The sequence below is a fragment of the Homalodisca vitripennis genome, chromosome 1 (assembly GCF_021130785.1).
Source record: "Homalodisca vitripennis isolate AUS2020 chromosome 1, UT_GWSS_2.1, whole genome shotgun sequence".
NCBI lineage: Eukaryota > Metazoa > Arthropoda > Insecta > Hemiptera > Cicadellidae > Homalodisca > Homalodisca vitripennis.
Genome location: NC_060207.1, coordinates 14827438 through 14848966, shown reverse-complemented (window position 1 = coordinate 14848966; position 21529 = coordinate 14827438). Strand labels below are relative to the sequence as shown.

The window sequence follows — 21529 nt, the reverse complement described above, 5'->3', positions numbered from 1 at the left end:
TCGACATTTGCGGTTAGTGATGTGCCGCACCTGGACATCCATAAGGTTGCCCAGATTTAAGCTGTGCCCAGTGGTGGGTTCAACTGGAAGGTATAAACCAGCCAGAAGTGATCCCTGCTGGGTCGTAGTTAGTGTGATTAGTGTGTGCATTAATGTGTCTATTGGCCTTCTGAACGTAGAGAGTAATTTTGTTTAAGATTGTGAGGCTCCGTTATTTTTGTTTTTACTTTTTTTAATAACATGTGACCAACATTTCGTTTTCTTTTACTGTAGGAGTTACATCCAAATTATTTAAAGGAATATTTGTCAATCCTGCAGACAACCGTTTTTGACCATTGATGAAGAGTTTTCTTGAGTGAAACCGCTCTATGTACAAAGGGTTTTTAATAAACTGCCGTTTGATTCAATCATATAACGAATAATTTTTCTTTGATGTAGCCCACAATCGTAAATAGTGATCAGAAGTGATCGTCTTAACTATTTCCAGCATACTCTTAAAAACCACCGGTCGGTTGAGGAAGAAGCAGACACCGTGGGAGCCTGTCAGTTTAATTGATACTTGAGAGGTATAATAGAGAAGTTGCAATTTATAATTACACCCCTTTATTATTCAGTTACAGCCCCGTTTCTTTTTATTAGCATAGTTTAATAAAATAACAGACAGATTCTATAAATTCAAATAGACGACAATTTAAGTGTATCAATAACCACATATTGGTCAGATAACCTTACATACATTACGTTCAAGGATTTATAATTTTTTGAATATTCCCAAAGAGTACACTAATCATTCAACCCATATAAAATTGGGAGAAGTAAATATGTAGTTAGTTCAAATGATATATTGCAACATAGCCCATAGAGACGTAGTTAAATAACTTTTCAACTCGTATATGATAATGAGAATTTAATTTTAAAGACTTATTGCTCAGTAACTGTATCACCTTTTTTCCCATCATCTTTTATATGTAATACATAATATTCAAAAGAAAACAATTTACCCCCCCCCCCACAAAATTCAAATCCTGTATACACAATTAGTATATCTACAACTCCGTTACATCATTATAACATATAATTTAACTGTGAATATTGATATGGTTATATTTGTACTGTCTCCATAATACAATGAGCTAGGCGTAGCCTACTGCACGGTATATCCGATGGCGTAGAATCAGATGATTGCTTCCCATTGGCCCAGACAATTTAATATCACATGACATCACGTGACATGGCCTGACCGATCGGCACGGCGTTCCTTGTTTACTGTCTGAGCCAGTATTATGTTCCAAAATGTGACTTAGTGTGGGATATGTTGTACTCTCTGTGATTTCACTCGTAAACGCGTGCAGAGTGTGATGATCCTCTGGGAGCCCTTTAGGAGGATGCGACGTCTCAGCCGTCGTGCTTGTGACCTGTGAAGAGGACTTCGATGAGTGAGATCATTCCTCTATCCAACATGTTTTATTTCGCATCACCGTTGCCCTTCACAACTGCTCTGTTAAATAATATAATTTATTATTTTAATTAATCACTAGTAAACCGGGGTCGAGTACGCTTTATTTTATTCTCTAGCCTATCACAATTGGTAAGATATATAAATTGTTTATAACTCTAATAAGTACAACTAATGGTTTTCATCTTCATATCCATTGGCTTGATTTCTACCGTTATTAGACATTTCGAACTCTAGATTTCGAAATATATTTTAATTACGTGCCGAATGTTTAAGACTCGTGAGCAACAGTTAATTATATGCTTAACTCCCGCTTAAGCATTAAATTCTACATAATGAAACTGTATTTATAGTTCCTTGAGACACATTCTTGGAGACATGTCAGATTATTGATTGATAGCTTCCTGATCGAGGCTATTCTTACTCCATAAATTTTCCTGTGGCAGTTCTGAATAAGGCCGCGCCACGCGCATCGCTTACAAAATCCTCATAGCGCAGAAATATCACGTTGATTCTAGGATTACAAAATAGGAAACAGACTAACAATATAAACCGCAACTTTATGATAAAAGCTGTACACTTTGATATCAGCCAGTTTTCAGTTTAACGTTAGTAGAAATATTCTAGAAAAACAAATCCTAGTGTTATAATACTCATTAAATTAGTTACCTACAAAATTTGTAAATGTTAATGATCAAAAACGTTTTTTTACGTAAAAAACGTCATGTGTAAAGAATGATTAAAGTTTTGCAGGTAGGGTATTATTATTTACATGTGTATGCTTAAATTGAAAATCTACCCAATTATTGATTTTGTAGATATACACATATACAATAATGTTGTTGAAACCTTCACTTTTAGTATAAAGTAACGGTTAATCTGAGTTTAAACAAACTGTTGCATAACCAAATATTTTATTTTCCATATACAATATATCCTACTGTCTAAATGAAGAAAATAAAAACTAAGATAAAATAATTTTACATATATATATGCACTAAAATGGCAGAGAGTTTGTTAAAATTTTGCTCTGTATTCATTGACTAGAATCTCACTTAGACAGTATTATAATATTTTATTTTATATTTTTAATATATGATTTGTAGTAGCCTACCAATAATTTTTTTTCTTCCTGTTACCATTTAATATGGTGGAAAATTTCATCATTGATTTAAAGTGTCTACTGTATTTTATAATTTCCAAAGTACTTAAAATATTAAATGAAACAGGGCTTGATATCTCTATGTGCCAAGGCTAAAATTTTTCTTTATTTATCCTGTAAAAATACACATAAATCCAATTTTGAGTTGCCAGAAACACTGTAAAATTGGTCTTATATGTATAACGTTGCGTTGGTTGCAGAATCAAGGTGTTTCAAGCAAATTAATAAACTATATCTATTAATTTACATTTTACGTTAAATCTAGTTTTGAGACTTGCTACAGGAAATACAAATTCTTATTACATATGTTCCTATTTGTTACCGATCTTAACTAGGATTCTCTGGGCCAGCCATCAGAATACCAGACGACTACCACACCGGGAGAAACGTCGAGATCATCGAAATATTCTACCCATTCAATACATTTAACTGTGTGTCTGTATCGAACTTGGATGATTTTATATTATTCCAGTGGAACGTTTATACCAAGCTTTGATTTTGGAGAGTGAGTGTGCGTTGAGCTGTAAAGCTTAGAGATTCATGATTATATGAATAATATACTTATATTCTTTATCAAATAGGGTCATTGATAATTAACTATTTTATATAATTTTTTATAATTGTAAAATGTTTTATTCATTATCAATATGTGGCATATTATAGAATTGCTAAAATGTATGATTTATTATACTTTATAATATTAAGGGCATTTTATTCCTTCATATATTTTTCCTTTGTATTGTCATCCTGTGTCCAGCTGTATCCCAGCGTTCCAACCGAACCAATCCCATGCTTTGAATTATTCTCCTAACCTATCTAACATAACATAACCTCACCCACGATCTACACACATCACTAGGTTGTTTGTATGGTTTAGGTTATGTTTTAGGTTAAATTATGTTCGGGTTTCATCATCTAAATTAATAGCTTTGCTAGTCTTGAGTAGAATGTTTTAGAATAAAAAACAGTTTCCAAATTTACTATTACTATAGTGTGAACTAAAACAATTTGCATACATTTTGTTTCTAATGCAAAATTTGCATCTACTTTGGTGTATATTCAGACATAGGCTTAATAAACAGTTATTTTAGTTTTAACCTCTGACAGTTACAATTAGTATTACTAAATGTACAAAATGAACACTGTGACGTCTGTTTATTTAAATACAATGCATTTATGCAATTTAAAATACTTGAACTGGTCTCTGTGTTACAAGTTTAAGAAAGTACATAATTTGAGGTTAATATCTAAAAGTGTATTTCAGAAAATTACAGTGTTTTCTCCCAATAGTCAGTATGTAATGTGTAACTATTCTACGTCTTTGACTCCTTCACCTAATAATCTTTTGTCACGTGTAAAACGAGTATTACAATCCAAAAATATGGAAATTAAAGATGGTTATACATGTTTTACTACAACCTGTATATTCTGCAATAATAAAAGTAATGGTGATTTATTCATCAATAAGATTACAGGTAGGTCTAATGTGTAATGAGAAGTTACATTTGTGTTATTGTTTATAAGCATTGTAGGCTTTGAATATCTAGTTATCTGATTGTTTATAAATTGAATCGCATTTATATGCAAAAGGCTTACTTTACCTCCTTGTCGTGAATAAAGGTACATGTCTTCTGAAAACTTCATATTGAAAGCTAGGGCTTTGAGTAAGATATTTCTATTGGATAATTGATTTCAATTATTTTATTAATTCTTTCTAATATATTAAATTTTTACTAGGATAATGATGAACTGACCCCAAGAATAAATGCATTGTGTGAGTAATCATCACAATTATCTGATACGGTTTCTGAAAAACATCAAGGCATCAAAGGTGCAACAAAGCAGACAAACACGTCTACTAAGACCACACAGCATTAGGACATTTTGTGCTTTAAGGCTACCATAATGGGAAAATAGTATGCACAGTTAGAGTAGACTTAATAGCATAGGGTAGGGTCCAATAAGCGGACCCGGTTTTTTATATCGAAATTGGCAAACGATATTACTTAATCATAACCATCGATATAATCAATCGATACTGATGAACTATTTTTAACAACTTAAATAATCTATATGAACAGCTGTAAACACTTTCAAATAATACAATTAAGGTAATATTTTAAATTTCACGTAACATTGTGTATTAAAATGGCCGTCAATCTTAGGAAGCTTCACGAAATTGCTTTAAAAGACGATAAAATATGTTTTTTATGGCTTCAGGATGTTGGGTTAGTACCTAAGAATCCATAATGTGATATTTGTGGAAAGGTAACAAATGTAACTGTCAGAGGAGCTAACATGGTCGTCTTCAGATGCAAAAAAAGAAGGTAATGGTGGACACAACTTTAGTAAAAACGTTTTCGTTCTGTTTCATTTAGTTAAAGTTATGAGTTTCCCTGATTTTGGTTATGTTCATTTATTATTTGTTATCATTAAATTCACATTTTAATTTAAACATATGATTGTTATTACTTTTATATCGATTGATAGTCTATGATTCGATATGCGAATATTAGGTATCGATGATTATATTCTTCGATATAAAAAACCGGGTCCGCTTATTGGACCGTACCCATAGCATATTTTATTCACATGCACAGAGTTATTATGTACAATGTTTTTAGTAAAAAGTAGGCTATTGTTGCCCGTTTTTTATCTAGAGAGTCTCGATGCATATACAGATCATAATTAATAGTTACAAGACCAGATTCTTGTCCCAAGTAGTTCAAATACTATAAAAAGGGACCTGAATCCCAACGGGAGGATTAAGGTGAAACACACTACTGTATCCCATGTGAGCACTCATAGATAGATCGGAAAAAGTGGAAAATTACTGAAATTAATGTTTTTTTTTAGTTTAGTTAGCATTACAAAATGAAATTTTAACATGTGAGCACTCATAGATAGATCGGAAAAAGTGGAAAATCACTGAAATTAATGTTTTTTTTTTAGTTTAGTTAGCATTACAAAATGAAATTTTAACAAATCACTGAAGTATCTAAAATTAATTACTATAAATACTGAATATAAATAGAGTAAATGTGATACGTAACATAATTGTGGAAACCGACTGCTGATTCGCTAAATAGACTATTTAGTAGATGAAATTTATTGTTGGTAAAAGAAAAAAAGATATTTACATGAAATCACAGAGCTAACTCAAATAGTTTCTCTGTGGTGAGCACCTATGGGGAACATGAATGTCTATGGAAAATTACACATTTTTGCAATTAAACCGTTGTGAGCTATATTTATCTTAATAGTTTATGCCTTAATGCCTTTATGGTTTTTGGGGTAATATTACGTTTATAGCAATTGTGTAAAATTGTGCTACCAAACCTAATACTACGCTTTGTTATATTGTTCCTGTTTTATTATGTTGTCTGCCGTAATATTGCACAAGAAGCATTGCTATGACAACTGCACATTGTGCAAGTAGTTGTTCTGTTGTTTTCTATCAGATGTGAGCACTTCCTTGGTCCTCTGACGTGAGCGTTTGCGCCTTGTTGAGTTTGTTGTAATCGCACAGTGCAAACAGCTACTACATGTTGTTGCATGTCACCTGTATTGAAGTATTTTATGGTTTTATTTCTGGTGTTATTCCGATTGGCTTAGTTTGCATGATGATAACATGGACACAGTTAGTGAAATGACTTAGTGGGCAACATTATATAAAAATTACAATTTTAAAATAACACTAAAAATAACTTATTTTTCATACATATTTTTAAATCTAGATTCTACACACCTGTCTCTGTAAAAACAGGAAAACAATATAATTTTAGGTAAAAAAGATAAAACATATAATGGGTTAATAGTATAGGAACTATGGAATCAGTGAACACAACAACACTGTCTAAGTTACTGTGATAAGATCAAATTAACAAAAAACTTCATGGTATTTGGCTCTGTAGTTTCTGAGATTTTAATAATTTCTGTTGAAACTGTAAGGACCAATCAATGGGTCAGAACTATTTGTCAAAACACATAGCCAATTTTAGTAACATGAAAGCCTATGTGGTACTCTATGGTACCCTTCCCAACTTCATGAATATTTTATCACATTTTAAAATCAAGATATATTTAATAAGCAAAGGTGTTTTTAAATTAATACTTGGATTATATCACATTTAGTGACATCAGCAAATAATTCAATAATATCAGTTTTCAATACCGTACTTTTTATAAATTAAAAATGTAAAGATTTGTCAGAATTATTTAAGGTAAAAAGGAAATAAAAACAACCTTATAAAGAAGAGTCTATAAGAAGCCCCCTTTGGTAGGGAAGCTATTTTGCCTAACAATATACAGTTTGCCCCAATGTGTGTTCTATCAAATATTTGAAATTTTCTAAGAGATTCTATTCTATTCTATAAAGTGCTGTGGGAATGGTATTTAGTTTTCCAGGTATATCAGAATATTTAACTACAAAATTTAAAAAAAATTAGAATACTCACTTACAAAAACTACACGTTACCAACCTCCTAAAAGCTGCATATGCGTTGTATCTTTCAAATGAGACATAATACTCGCAACCCCTGTGATCAAAAACAAGGGAGAAGGGTGGTTTAAAGTTTAACATTGTCATTATGTTTGGAAAAAATTGAGGTTGTTTCGGAACAACTGACCCTCAAATGTGCTATTTATACTCAGATAAAAACTATAATATAATAACTGAAGCCTTGTTTGCTTAATTTGACTCTATAAATATCATTAATATTTCCCTTTTAATTCTTAGTTTTTCAGCGATGTTTAATACTTTGGAATATGTTGTTTCGCTATGAAATTAATAACCCAAGACTTTTTTCAGGGCATTTTTTGTGTAAGAAATGTAAAGCAAGTGGATCGTGGGACACTTTAGAAAAAGTGTTAGATAAGGGAGGGCCACATCTACCGTCAGAAGAAATCGTAGAAACTCCAGCAAAATGGACATCAATCTGTGAGAAGTGCAAAACACTGCAGTCTCTATCGGAAGATAAGGTTCAAAATGTTATGATAAAGTTTCGTCTGAAGGTAGGTAGGTTATCTGAAATATTTTTAAATCCCTACATTTACATTAAACTGTATAAATGGCAATAACTGTATAAATCCGTACATTGTTGTTGTTGGTAAACATTTTGAACAACAGTAAGTCATGCACTGCAGATTTCCACATATTATCTATCAACAATTTGCTAATTACGGTTTGAACAAATTTTTTGCTTTTGAAACTCAAACATTCTTTATAGCGTGCATGTTGGTGCTAAAAGACAAAGTGTCACACACTACTATCTAAAATGACTTTTGGATTCTTCACTAACAGTTATAATTAATTGATTACATCAAAATCTATTTATGTGTGTATAAATATCTCCTTTAGTTTTGCTGTTCCTGCACCGATCAAGACATAAAAAATGCAAACAAAGAATTTTCATGAAATGATGTTAATATTAATATTTTATCATAAACTTACTTAAATGTGGATTTTATTTTATATATTAATTTATTTTTATAGCATAAAGAAGAATGTCTATTGAAAATCTTTTAAATTTCATAGTCTATCATAAACTCAAATAAAAAGTTATTAAAGTAAAATCAATGGGATTTCGGACATTTGCCATCATTATGTGTTTAAAAATGTATAATACAATGTTTTGAAGATTGAAATATATCTTCTTCATCAGTTGAGAGAAAAATTAATACATAACAAAAGAAAGTAGAAAAAGAGGATAAGAAGAGAGAATCCAGGTGTGGTTGTTGACTAGGATGCAAGTCAAAGGCACAAGTCACGAGCACAATCACATGTCATACCAGCACAGGTGATAGTGGGATACTAACAATAAAATCAGTGTCGCCACTTTCTGCAGCATCGCAGCATGTCATCTGAATGAATGAGACAGGAAGACGATGGTCGGGTGAGTTAAGGAGTTCTTTAAGAATTACAAAAAAGGGGTAGTCCAAAATTGCTCAACATTACTGGTCTGAAAATCATCACATGAAATGGAATGAAGCAACATAATACACCACAAGGGGAATTTCTTTAAACACATACTTACTGAGACTTCATACATAAAATCAGCAAACAAACCGCTAAGTCAACCTTCAGTTGAGGTTAGGATACTTTGGTACCAATATTAAAAAAAGAACTAACTATGAAACCTAAAAAGATTTCGACAATCAAACAAACCTCAACCAACAAAATTTGTACACACACCATGAACTAAGGTCGAGGACCAAACATAAGGCTGGAGCCGGCTGCATTTACCCTTTCACCTCCTGACCATTGCCTACTTCTTGTCTCATTATTTCAGATGACACGCCACGGTGCAGGAAGAAGTGCCGACATTGATTTTCTTGTTAGTATCCCTCTCTCGCTTGTGCTGGTGTTATGTGCTATTGTGCTTTTTGCTTTACGTGCTCATAACTTGCATCCTGAGTAGTGACAACACCTGGGTTCATTTTCTCCTCTCTGGACTCCAAGCAGCTTTCGGGTATGTTTGACCCCTTTTCTTTCTCTTCTTATCCTCTTTCTTTACTTTCTCTTGTTATGTATTAATTTCCCTCCCACCTGTTAAAGAGAATAGATTTCAATCCTCAAATATTGTGTTATACATTTTAAAACATATAACGATGGCAAATGTCCGGAATCCTGTTCTCCTTTCAAACCTTCCATGTCATCAACAAATTTGAAACAAAGTAAAATCAAACTCTTATATTCCAACCATATTTAATTGCTGGCTCTAAGGTCTGTAGAGGACTAAATAAATACAATCTCAATAGGTTAATACTGAAAATCCGTACTATTATTAAATTCATAGAATGTACTTGTTTTCAATATTTATTTGCATTTTCCAGGAAGATTATCAAAACAGCCTTATTGAACTGGGACCATTGATAAACAACAGTGGGACCCATTTGTATGTCCCTGTAAAACACGGGGAACAAATCGTCGGAGTTAAGGAGATGACACCTGATGGACAGGAGACTACAGTTCCTAATATCGGATGCAAGGGACTTCTCATACTCAGTTCTGCCAAGAAGAGGTCCTCACGGAAGAGAGAGGCAGTTGTTGTTCACAGTATACGAGACATGTTGGCCTTAGCCTCGTTAAAACTTCCATGTGATGTTATAAGTTTACCTCACGGTAAGGATTGCTGTCAAAACTAATGTTGCTGTACAAATATACAATAGATGTTATGTGAGGGTGCCATAATTAAAAATATTTAAAAAAAATCACATGGACAAAATTCATCTAAGTATTTTTAAACATCTACAAAGCAGTGTTTGTAAACCTAGAGACAAAATGGGCACTCACTATGCTATAATAGTCTTTCACAATAGAACCCCACCGATCTCTCACCTATGGTAGCTAGAACATAGTGGTCGGAACATTTAAAAGGTTGGATTATTAAAGGAGCACATTTATTAACATAAAAACGTGATAAATATATTGTTCAACAGAAAATATTACATCAAGCGTATTTTACAGGTTGTAAAATTACTGTAAGTTACAAATAGAAATTAAATAATAACTCTCACAGTAATAAATAATTCACAGAGAACACGTAATATGTTATAAAAACACAATACAACACTACGCCATAAATACGTCCTGTAATACATGATTGCTTCAGCTTCACTTAATACACGAACAATTTGAATGTCATTAAACACTGAAACTTGTGCCAGATGAAAATGCCCCTAATGTTTATCTGCGTAGTAGACAACAACATTGTCCTAGCTGCAATATTCCTCCATATCTCTACAAAATGTCCATTGGAGTAGATTTTATCATTGTATTGAAGTCCTAAATCAAATGCATTACATTGGAAACGTAAACAAACAGCGATAAAAACGGTTGGACCAAGTGAGGAGGCAGACCATAGTCATCCATCTGAGGTTGAAAAATCGGACGTTTACTGTATTATATTTTTGTATCAATTATACTAAACACTTTAAAGGTTAAACGGTTCAAATTAATTCCTAAATTGTGTTAACCCTTTTAAGAATGAAACCCTGTGACGTCTCTCAGTTGGAGAGCTACAGTTTTACTCCCAGCCTACTGTGCAGGTCGGTCTATCATCACGAAAGACCGTAAGATCTAGCCTTACCAGTCACACTATTACACAAACATGGTTCAGACTTCATGGTAAAGTTAGGTGGTTTTAGTACTCATTGAAATATGCCTCCATTCAATAATTGCATTGTGGGGAAATAGACCAGCTCTGCTCACTAATACAACTATTGCATAAATATAAAGGTTACACTCCATGTGTTATTCTAGACCATGAACTGTTTATTTAAGGATACATTGTCATAAACACAATTGTATATATCGACAAATAAATTTACCATTTCTTGACACTGAGATTTGCCATACTGGAGCACATTCAAAATGTAAAATACAAAACTTGCGATAGAAACTTAAAAAATTAATAAAAGAAACAATAATGCTTTGTTTCGAAAGACCTTGTAAAATTTTACCACATGATATTGTACTAATTCCTTAGTTAGCCATCATAGTGTAGTAGTAATCAAACATAACTACTATGGAGTCGATATAGTTCCATCAAACACTACTAGAGGCCAGTGTGTATAATCTTACTGCTGTTAGGCGATGTTTAACCACGCAGGTGTTTCAAAACGTGATAGTAACCGTTGAACACAGGTATAGCAGCCGAACACAATTGTTGTATCGTCTGTGTTGACACAGGCATGGTCAAAATGGTTATCCTTGTATTCTGGTATTTGTGTTATTGTATTAGTTTTATTTAGTAAAAATGGTATTGTTGACTTTACATACAGTTTGCTTGTTGTGATACTTCACTGTTTGCATAGGAATTAAAATATCAACAGATTTAATAGAGTTATTACACTGAAATGTATGTTAGGCCAGTTATGAATTATATTTTTATTATTAGTACATTGTAAAAGGATGAATATTTTTTCTTAACAATTAGTTTTATTTTAGTAATTACTAGGAAGAATAGAGGAATTGTATTAAAATACACTTTTTCAAATAACATGTAAACTATGAGAGATAGGTATAAAGTTTAATTTTTTTTAATGTTTCATTTTTGGACAACCTTTACTTTCATAAGCCTATGACTTGTGTTCTCATTTAATATGTTTTGTAAACAATGGGGCTGTAAAGTATTTTGAATTTAAAAATAATGGTGTTGTAAGAAAAACTGCAAAAATGGTCATACGACAAAACATTTAAAAACTTATCTTGTGATCTTTCCAATAAAAAAAATGTACACTCAAAGATTTAAGCACAAAAGTACATAGTAAAAAAACCCAAAACATTTCCAAAAATCCGTGCTATTTGGAAAAGATTTGTACCAAATTGCTCAGCCTTCAAAGACCTTCAAAATTATATGCCGCATGAATGTGCCTATGTTGCCATTGAAATTTTCAATATTTGAACCTGTGACCTTCATTTTCAGGCACACCCTGTATTTTAAATCTGAACAAACATTTGTGAAGTTCGCCATATGAGATTTTTTAGTGTTACAGTTTATTGCATCACTCTATGTCAAAAGGTTCAACACAGGAGATTGTGGGCATGTGACTTGAAACACTGTACAACTGTTACAGCAACAAGTGTTTAAATTGCTTTTTAAATATATTCCAGGTGCTGCTTGCCTTCCACTGGAAGTGCTCCCGATGCTGGAGGATTACACTAAAATTGTTTTATGGTTCGACAACGAGGAGGGCCATTGGGAATCAGCTCGGCAGTTTGCAAAAAAGCTTAATGAAGATAGGTGTTATTTTGTAAGGTATTTAATGTACAACTTTACTTATACTTTTATTATTGTTTCTTTCAATCGTGGAGGATTACACTAAAAATTTTTTTATTTGTTTTAAGGAGGGCCATTGGGAATCTGCTTGGCAGTTTGTAAAGCTTAATGAAGATAGGTGTTATTTTGTAAGGTATTTCATTAACAAAATACAACTTCAGTTATTTATGTTTCTTTCAGTGGTGAATCATTGTAATAGACACCACTTACATTGTACAGTTCAATATTATTGTTTTAATCTGAAATGATTGAGAAATATAAACTAATGAGTAGGAAAGATAAGTTGTAATATGTGATTAATTAATTTTGTATACAATCATCCCATTAAATTAATTTAATTTAATAAACAAAGTTAATTTGTCACTGCAGTTTCATGATGAATTATAATCTAGATACAAGTTAGGCATAAATAAAATAATGTGCATGAATAACCCATTCTGGACTAAACAAATAATTCTGTTGATTGGATCCCAGGAGGAATATTTTAAAGTAAGAGACAGGTGAACTTTGTATAAAAGTTACTATATAACAATCTATAAATAATATAAACCTACCATAAGTAATTTTTGTTGGTAAATGGAGACAAAGTCCTATGTTTACAGTTTGTTATTGATGATGGAAGGTTTGAAAGGATAACAGGATTTCGGCCATTTGCCATCGTTATAGGTTACAAAAAGTATAACACAACATTTTAAGGATTGAAATCTATCCTCTTCGTCAGGTGAGGGAGGTATTATTACAGACAAAAATAAAGGACAGAAAGAAGAAAAGAAGGGTAAAAAGATGTGGTCAGGAGAGGAAAGTATAGAGAGAGAAAAGGTTGAATAGAGGAATTATGCCACTGAAGTCGTCTTCACATGTCACAGCGTGGTACAGCTGAGATGTCTCATCCTCCCAAAAAAACTCAGGGTAAACACACTGTCTGTAGTCACATTTGCAGGTGAAATCAGAAGAGTATAAACACAGCTGACACCAAGAGTCATTGCTATCAGGAGGGGGGACAAGTAGTTACACGGGCATCCACATCTGTCCAGAGTTACAAGATACTCCATAATATCTAAAGCGAGCCAAGAGGGTTCCTTCTAAAAGATACCTGCACATGTATTTTAACGAAATATATTACATAGTCACAAAGAGCTTAACACTTTTCACTGCCGCCTCCTAATTTTTACGCCTTTCTTACACTGCTGTCTGTTTTAATGATTTTTTAAATAAAAATAACTTTTTAATTATAAAAAAACCATCGGACTTACTTTTTTTAAAGCTGAGTTCTTCCTCTTTCTACACAAATGCTCATGCATAAATATTTTCAAGCAGAAAGTCTTGTTTTTAAACTTCAAAACAATGTTTTTTGTAAAAAATAATAAAGTTGACCAATAAACATCAACTTGTACTAGTATAGTATATGACATAAATATATTTCTCGTTATTATTTGCTCTATTCAGTATTTTAATCACTTTTACTATAGCCACAAATATTTACAATTGAAATCGACTTATGTTTAAATACTTTTTTAGTTTTGGGGCCTAACCCAGTTGTTCCAGGGCCATAAACAAAATCTTCATCAAAACCTCAAAATAAACCACAACAAAAAACTAATTCTGTGATAAACCAATTATTTGTAAAGCAAGAATAAAATTTTTTATCATAACTATGGTGATATTTGTTTTTTTGAGTAAAAAACAATGTCAACAAGTTCATAGGTTGTAAAATCAGGATCATTATCTATGTCATCTTGGAATAAATCATCACTTTCACTGTCACTTGGAAATCTGAGCGACTCTTGTAGCACTTCAATACAGTCAATATTGTACTTATTCATAAAACAATCGTTGTAAAACTAAATTAATAGCAAGCAAAACAATAAAAATATAGACAACAAATTAGCAGAACAACAAACGGCCGCTGCGACGCGATAACAAGTTCATAAACAAACCACTTTTTTCCTACATTCCAGATGACTGCCAACAACATTTCATAGATCGTAATCCATAGATTAAGAAATAAAAACATGGAAATAGCAGATGAATATGAATGCTGAAGTCTAAATACGTTTAAATGAATTTTTGTTACTGTAAAAGTCGGCGCCATCAAAAGACGTTGTTGGTAGTGTAAAGAATTCCATGTACGATGTCAAATGACGTTGTCGGCAGTGAAAGTGTTAAGAGACATGTTTCTGGTACAAAAAGGGAACGAAGTTGAGATGCACCCCACTCAGACTCACAATTTGGAATGATTTCTAGCCAGGGCAGCGACACAACGCTGTGCCGACCAATCAGATAATGACTTCGGGATGAACTAGAGGAGTATTTTTAATTGTCACGGCCAATTGTGAGCAATCTTCTGATTCTATGTCTTCATCTATAGTCCATGCACCCAATTGAATATTATAGAAAAAGGATACAAATATAAACCAAAACTAATCTAACAATGAAATTATATTTTACACTTTGTACATAAATATTTTCAAACAAAAAGTCTTGTTTTAAAACTTAAAAACAATGTTTTTTTTTTTTAAATAAAAAAGTTGACAAAACTACCATGTACTGTCTATAACATAAATATATTTCTCGTTATTATTTACTGTATTCAGTATTTTAATTACTGACAAATATTTACAATTGAAATCGACTTTATCAAACTTATTATTACTGTAAAAGACTGCATTTTTATTACTGTAAAAGTCAGCGCCTTCAAGAGATGTTGTTGGTAGTCTAAAGAATTCCATGTACGACGTCGGCAGTGAAAGTGTTAAGAGACATGTACCTGGTACAAAAAGGGAACGAAGTTGAGATGCACCCCACTCAGATTCACATTTTGGAATGATTTCTGCCCAAGGCAGCAACACAAGCTGTGCCGACCAATCTGATTATGACATCGGAACATACTAGAGGAGTATTTTTAATTGTCACTGCCATCGGTGAGCAATCTTCTGATTCTATGTCTTCATCTATAGTCCATGCACCAAATTGAGTAGTATGGAAAAAGAATACAAATATAAACCAAAACTAATCTAACAATATTTTACACTGGAAAAACGAAGTTGTAAATATTATACTCAGTGCAAGACTGTTGATATGATTCATGATTTACTAGTTTGGCATAAGGAATTTCACCTGCCGCTTTGTTGCCAAACTGAAAGTGGTGAAAAATGAAGTCATCTGTCTAATAATTACTGATTACTGTAAATCTATGCAGATTCAAGATTCAATTATTGAATCTTGTTAGTCGATTTTCGAAAGTGGTACTTTTTGAAAATTCAGTGAATTTAAGATTCAGCTTTGACAAATTACTAGTTTCCATGATATACCGGAAAAAATCCTCTTTACTTGTTGTATGGTGTAAACTCTAGGAAGGGTTCAGTCTCTATTGGGATAATTTAAGACTGCACGTACAACTGTTGTTGCTTTATGCCAAATTAACAACTTTACTGTTACAGGCCAACTAACAACCATCCGGCCCCATATAAGGCTGATCTGGAAGGCAAGAGTTTGACTTCTATTCTGCAGTCAGCCACACCCATTGTGCATAAATCTATCATTCACTTTACCAACCTAAGGGAGGACATCTTGTCTCACCTCCAGAACACTGAAAGAGTGAGCAGAAATGTAGATTTAGTTTTGTGAAATGTTAAGTAGTTTTTCTCTCAACAAATTATTCAATGGATCCAAACTAGATCTCTGAAAAATTCTGAATTGTAAAACAGCATTTACAAATTTAATCAACAAACCTTTGAGATCCTTGGATGAATTTGCAGAGCACAATTAAATTGTTCTGTAGTTTGTTCAAGCCATTTGATTCTGTCAATTATGAACCTTTGATGTTAAATTGATACAAGTGAAACAAATTTCAAACAGATTAAATCTTTTTCTCTTACCAGAAAAAGATCAAATGTGTTTAGTAAAGGTAAAATGGTTTGTTCAGACTGGTTTGATAGTAAATAGGTAATCGTAAAGATCAATCTTGCAGGACTACTATTGTTTATTATACATATCAATTGCCGAGAAAACTAAGTTTCTACTAATATTCATTGCTGAGATACAACTAAATTAAGATTAAAAACACGGTTTTCAGCTTTAACCTTATAAATGAATATTAAAAACTAGAATCTTCAAACAAACAACAAAGGGCATTAACAGGTATATATATATATATAATATCAAAAGTTACTCAAATTGCGTTTTACATTTTGAAACAAGTTAAACTATTGTGATTAAATTTAAAAAAATACACGTTATTCATAAATTACTCATAAAAATTCACCATATGAGATAAAACTAAGTAAGAAAGTCACAAAGCATAATCCTGTCCAGCTAAGTTAACCATATGTTTTAAAATTGAATAAAGGTATACAATTCAAACGTTTTAAGTGTAATTTATACTTTTTTGAGGAAAATGCTCTAAAAATATTGTCTTAAGTTTCAAATAGTGGCTATAAAAATACCTGTTTTACAAAAACAGGGTGCTTATAGGTAGATAGATTCCCAAGCAACAGTACAATATCTCATACTATATCAAAATTAATTATTAATAAAGTAATTAAACAGATAAAATAAATGAAATGTTAAAAACAGTATTATCTTTGAAATTTACAGATCATTACAATATGTGTGGAAGAAATGAAAAAGAAAATATTGTTATGAAATTTTAAAAACCATTTAAAAGGCTCTGCCATTCTAAATTTAACTTTAAAATATGCAATATAATAACGGAGAAAGATATTTGAATAATAACTCACGAACAACAGTGAAGGAAACTAACTGGTCTAAATATGTGGCTGTGGTGAATACTATTCTAAATTGTAGAATGTCTGTAACCCATTGCAGTGTAAAATATAATCCTAACTACTCGTACACAATAACACATCTTAAAATGAAATGTAACTATTACAAAATTAGATATAAGCGGATGCAGTTGAAAAATTTTGTTTACTTTGTTAAAGTCAATAATTATTTACTTTTATAAGTTATATTTCTTAATCATGTTTAGGCTGCTGGAGTCAAGTGGGTTCGATTTCCTGGCCTCAACAACATCCTCAAAGGACATCGTAGAGGTGAAATGACGATCTTGACAGGTCCATCTGGTGGCGGCAAAACAACCCTTATGAGTGAATACTCTTTGGATCTTGCAATGCAAGGGGTAATAAGAGATGATTTAATTACTTTCCATTTAATTTTAAAAATGGCTCAGTAAAGTTAAATCTTTTTTAGTTTATAGCAAAATATGTTAATTGGTTTGGAGAACCTGTAAGCAAAAATAAAATAATAAAATTTTGGCTATTTGCCCATTAGCACTTTTGGGCTGTAATTTTAATCAGTTTCAGACCTTGGTGGGATTTACGAGTGTGAAGTGCTTGAATTTTCTCCACAGGACATTTAAACTGTAAACTCATTCTTCATTTAGTGAATTTCCAATATTAGGACCTCAATAAGCCGGATTTAACCAACAAACAAGGATTTACACACAGTTCTAAACAACTGTTGCCTGCTAACAACTACACAAACATTATTGAGCTATTTCTGTCCTAATCCATCTCACTGTCTCAAATTTCTCAATAACTCACAATCTTATGAACTCTTGACAGTTTTTTTTATTGAGGCAGGACAGTGTTATAATAAGATTGGTCTTAAACAAATTATTTATATTGATTGTATTTTAAATAATGAGTTCCATCTGTTACTGAGTGATCTTACAATAGCCTTTGTAATTAATTATTTGAATGCCATGTTTCCTAAGGTGACGACACTATGGGGTAGCTTCGAAATAAGGAATGAACGATTGGCTCGAACAATGCTGCAGCAGCTATGTCGGTTTCCTCTACATCTCAAGCTTGACCAGTATAACAAGTGGGCTGACATATTCCAGTTATTGCCTATATATTTTATGACGTTCCACGGGCAACAACCATTGAAAACTGTAATGGAGGTAATAAAATAAACAAAAAATCAGTTATGTGTTAATTATTTACTAAAAATTTTTTAGAGTTTGAATGTGCTCTGAAAAAATTAATTTAATGTTTATTTACCCAGATTTGGAATAAAATGTTTATTTTTATTCTCAAAATTTTGATTATTTTTAAAAATTTTAAAATTTTGGAAAGCCCTTTTAATTGAAAAATGGTGACAAAATATTCAATACTTTATTGAGTTCATTCATTATTGGAGAGATTTATGCCTTCCAACACATGTTTCATGTTCTTTGGTTGGATGATATGAAAATTTGTAACAGAATTTTATTTCCAATTTTCTGCAGAAGAGGAATTTATTTATTTGTATTTCTTACAATGCCTATTATCATTATTTCTAGATATAACATGTTTAGCAGGCCATTTGTGGTAAAAATCAGATGTTAAAAATCAATCACTTTTATTTTTGGTCACAGAAACATGGTTGATGACTCATTTTAAACATAAATGATAAGTATCTGAATCATTTTTTTTTTCTTGAAGTCAAAGTCAAAAATATCTTTATTAACATAATCTTCAAGATTAGTAACAGAGTCATTAACATTAGAATAGTGTTAGTTATCATTTTTCCAATTAAAAAATTCAGTCAAGGAGTAGAATGGTCGGTCCTGCAGCCAGTTCTTGAGTTGTCGTCCAAATTGTGAATGTTCAGTTCTCTTGAGTTCGTCCGGGAGTATATTCCATATCTTGGCACCGATATAGCTTGGTTTCTTTTCAGTGGAGGAAAGTCTGTGAGCAGGAAGATGGTAGTCGTGTGAAAATCTGGTATTGTAGTAGTGAGTTTGTGCTCCGGTCTTTACTGTTTCTATTGCCCTGATATGAGTGTAGAGTACTACTTCCAGAACATATAAATCTATCACTGTCAGGATCCGGAGGTCTTTAAAAAATAGCCGGTAAAAGAAGACTTTTACCGATAAAATTAAAAGAATATTGAAAAATCTAAAAAAAGGAGTTGGGTGCGTGTTAGTTATAGCCTTAAAGTGAGACATTTCCCATGATTCTAAGACCAAAAATTAGGTTGTAAAAGTCTTTAAATTTTAACTTTATTCATATGGAACTAAAATCAAGATGGCCATTAGTACAGCTGGCTCTTAAGTTACTGACATAAGTCTGATTGTTGACAACTGAGTGAAACACTAATTAGGCACTTGTAATCCAAACATTATTCTAATGTTTGTTAAGTAGTTTTCATTTTATCACTCATTTATCATCAGTTGCAATATCTTGATGACACTGCTTTTTCAAGGCTGTGGAGCATGCAGCGTATGTCCATGACATCCATCACGTTGTCATCGACAATGTCCAGTTCATGATGGGGCTGTCAGAAGGCGATAACAGCCTGGACCGTTTCTACCGGCAAGACTCCATCATCGGAGCATTCAGGAACTTTGCGACTACAGCCAACTGTCATGTCACTCTGGTCATTCATCCACGGAAGGAAAAGGATGCCGAGATGTTAAGCATGAATTCAGTCTTCGGTGGAGCAAAAGCAACTCAAGAGGCTGACAATGTGTTAATTATTCAACAAAAAACAATGCAGAATTTGAAAATACGAAAGTTTCTACAGGTACTGTACTTGATAAGTTCTTTACATAAATGAGAATTACTGTTGTTTTTGAGTATTCGAAAATAGTATTCATCTTGGAATTTGAAACCATAGCAGAGAAATTGAGACTGTTTAGTATGGAATTACAATTTTGTAATCAAATATTAACAACTTCAGTAAGGATCCTCAATTGAAAAATATTTTTGTTACAGGAATTTATGTTTAGCCTATGTTTTTAAAATTTACATATATTTGTGTTGCAAGAAAGTAATTTTAAGCTCTTAAACTTTTTACTCAATAAGTTGAATTGTTTAAAATTTTTATCGAGTTTCCATATTTATTTAGCACTTGGTATATGTAAAACAGCAGACTTCACTAAATTAATGAAGGTATTATCTCTTAGCCTGGGTAATCTATTCCTGTAGTAGTTATTGTTGCAATTAGCCACAACTTTCAGTTGAGTACTAGGCCTTAGAAATAGCATTGTGAGACTGTTTGGTACTTTGATATTAACCAGAAGCCACTATTTTTGGAATGGTTTTTCTCGGTGGAGGACATAAAATTATTATCAAAAACATTATTAAAAAGAACTTACTTTATTTGACTTACTGTGAAAATTACGTGCCATTATAACGATTGGTTCTTGTTTTCTGCCTCCCAAAAGGAAAGCGATGTGGGATAGTAGGTTTGTATGATTTATAAGTAGGTTTAGATTAGGTTACTAGTATCATAAATATGTTATTATTAGTACCAAAGAGATAACTTTTACGAACACTTACATGATCTGAACTTGAATTTGGGTTCCATCTCGAGGGATGTTCTTTTTTCGCCAGAAGTGCGAGGTGGTGTCACCGAAGCCCACACTGATGGCCAGGGGCATTTCCGATTGGTACTTTCCCGACCTCAGATTACTTCCCAGATCGTGCTGGTTTCGCTTTTGTGGTGAAAAAGAACATCCCTGAGATAGTGCCTAAATTCAAGCTCAGATGGTGTGAGCACTCATTAACTATTTATAAAACTTACATATGTATTGAAATATTTATATAGCCTAATAACAAATGGTAGATAAGGATAGAGTTGCCTCCTTCTCGCCATCATCGCTTCTTTTTAGGAGTTAGAAAGATTTCTAAAAGATTTCCCATTAACAATATTTTTATGAAAATATATCGAACACTTTTTGAAGCAATAACACAATATCCACATGAAATTAACCAAAAAATGGCAAACAACAATTTATTTAAGGTTGAGTTGACATCAGTTGGAGAACATAGACTAAGAAAATTCATCTCATATATCAGATTATATATGTATGTGTATATGTGTGTGTGTTTTTTTTTAAGAGTAATCCATTACATATTTATTTCATTTAAGAATATTATGTTTTAGATTGCAAAAAACCGATACAGTGGTGATCTGGGAATCATGCCTCTTGACTTTGATAAAGAAAGTTTGAGCTTTTCTAAAAAATATCAGAAGAGCAACAGTATTGTTGAAGAACTTGTTGTCCGAAGTGCTAGATGACAAGAAGAATAGTTCTGCTGCAAATGACATTGTTGTTATATCAAATTGTACATATTGTATAATTTACTATTGTTTATAGTAAAAGACTTAAAAAGC

The 21529-nt window shown here is 32.2% G+C and overlaps 1 protein-coding gene across 2 annotated transcripts; it reads left to right on the top strand.

Annotated features, from left to right (window-relative positions):
• Positions 1–3430: 3430 nt before the first annotated feature.
• Positions 3431–21529, top strand: LOC124357502 (mitochondrial DNA helicase). Of its 2 annotated transcripts, none has more exons than XM_046809361.1 (9): positions 3431–4093; positions 7429–7631; positions 9453–9741; positions 12235–12379; positions 15841–15997; positions 17391–17540; positions 18138–18326; positions 19613–19933; positions 21299–21529. In XM_046809361.1, exons 1-9 carry the CDS (start codon positions 3745–3747, stop codon positions 21431–21433), a joined length of 1938 nt encoding a protein of 645 aa, XP_046665317.1. In that variant the 5' UTR covers positions 3431–3744; the 3' UTR covers positions 21434–21529. The 2 variants fall into 2 exon arrangements, with proteins under 2 accessions (XP_046665317.1, XP_046665327.1); XM_046809371.1 differs by having other exon boundaries at positions 3432–4093; positions 7429–7635.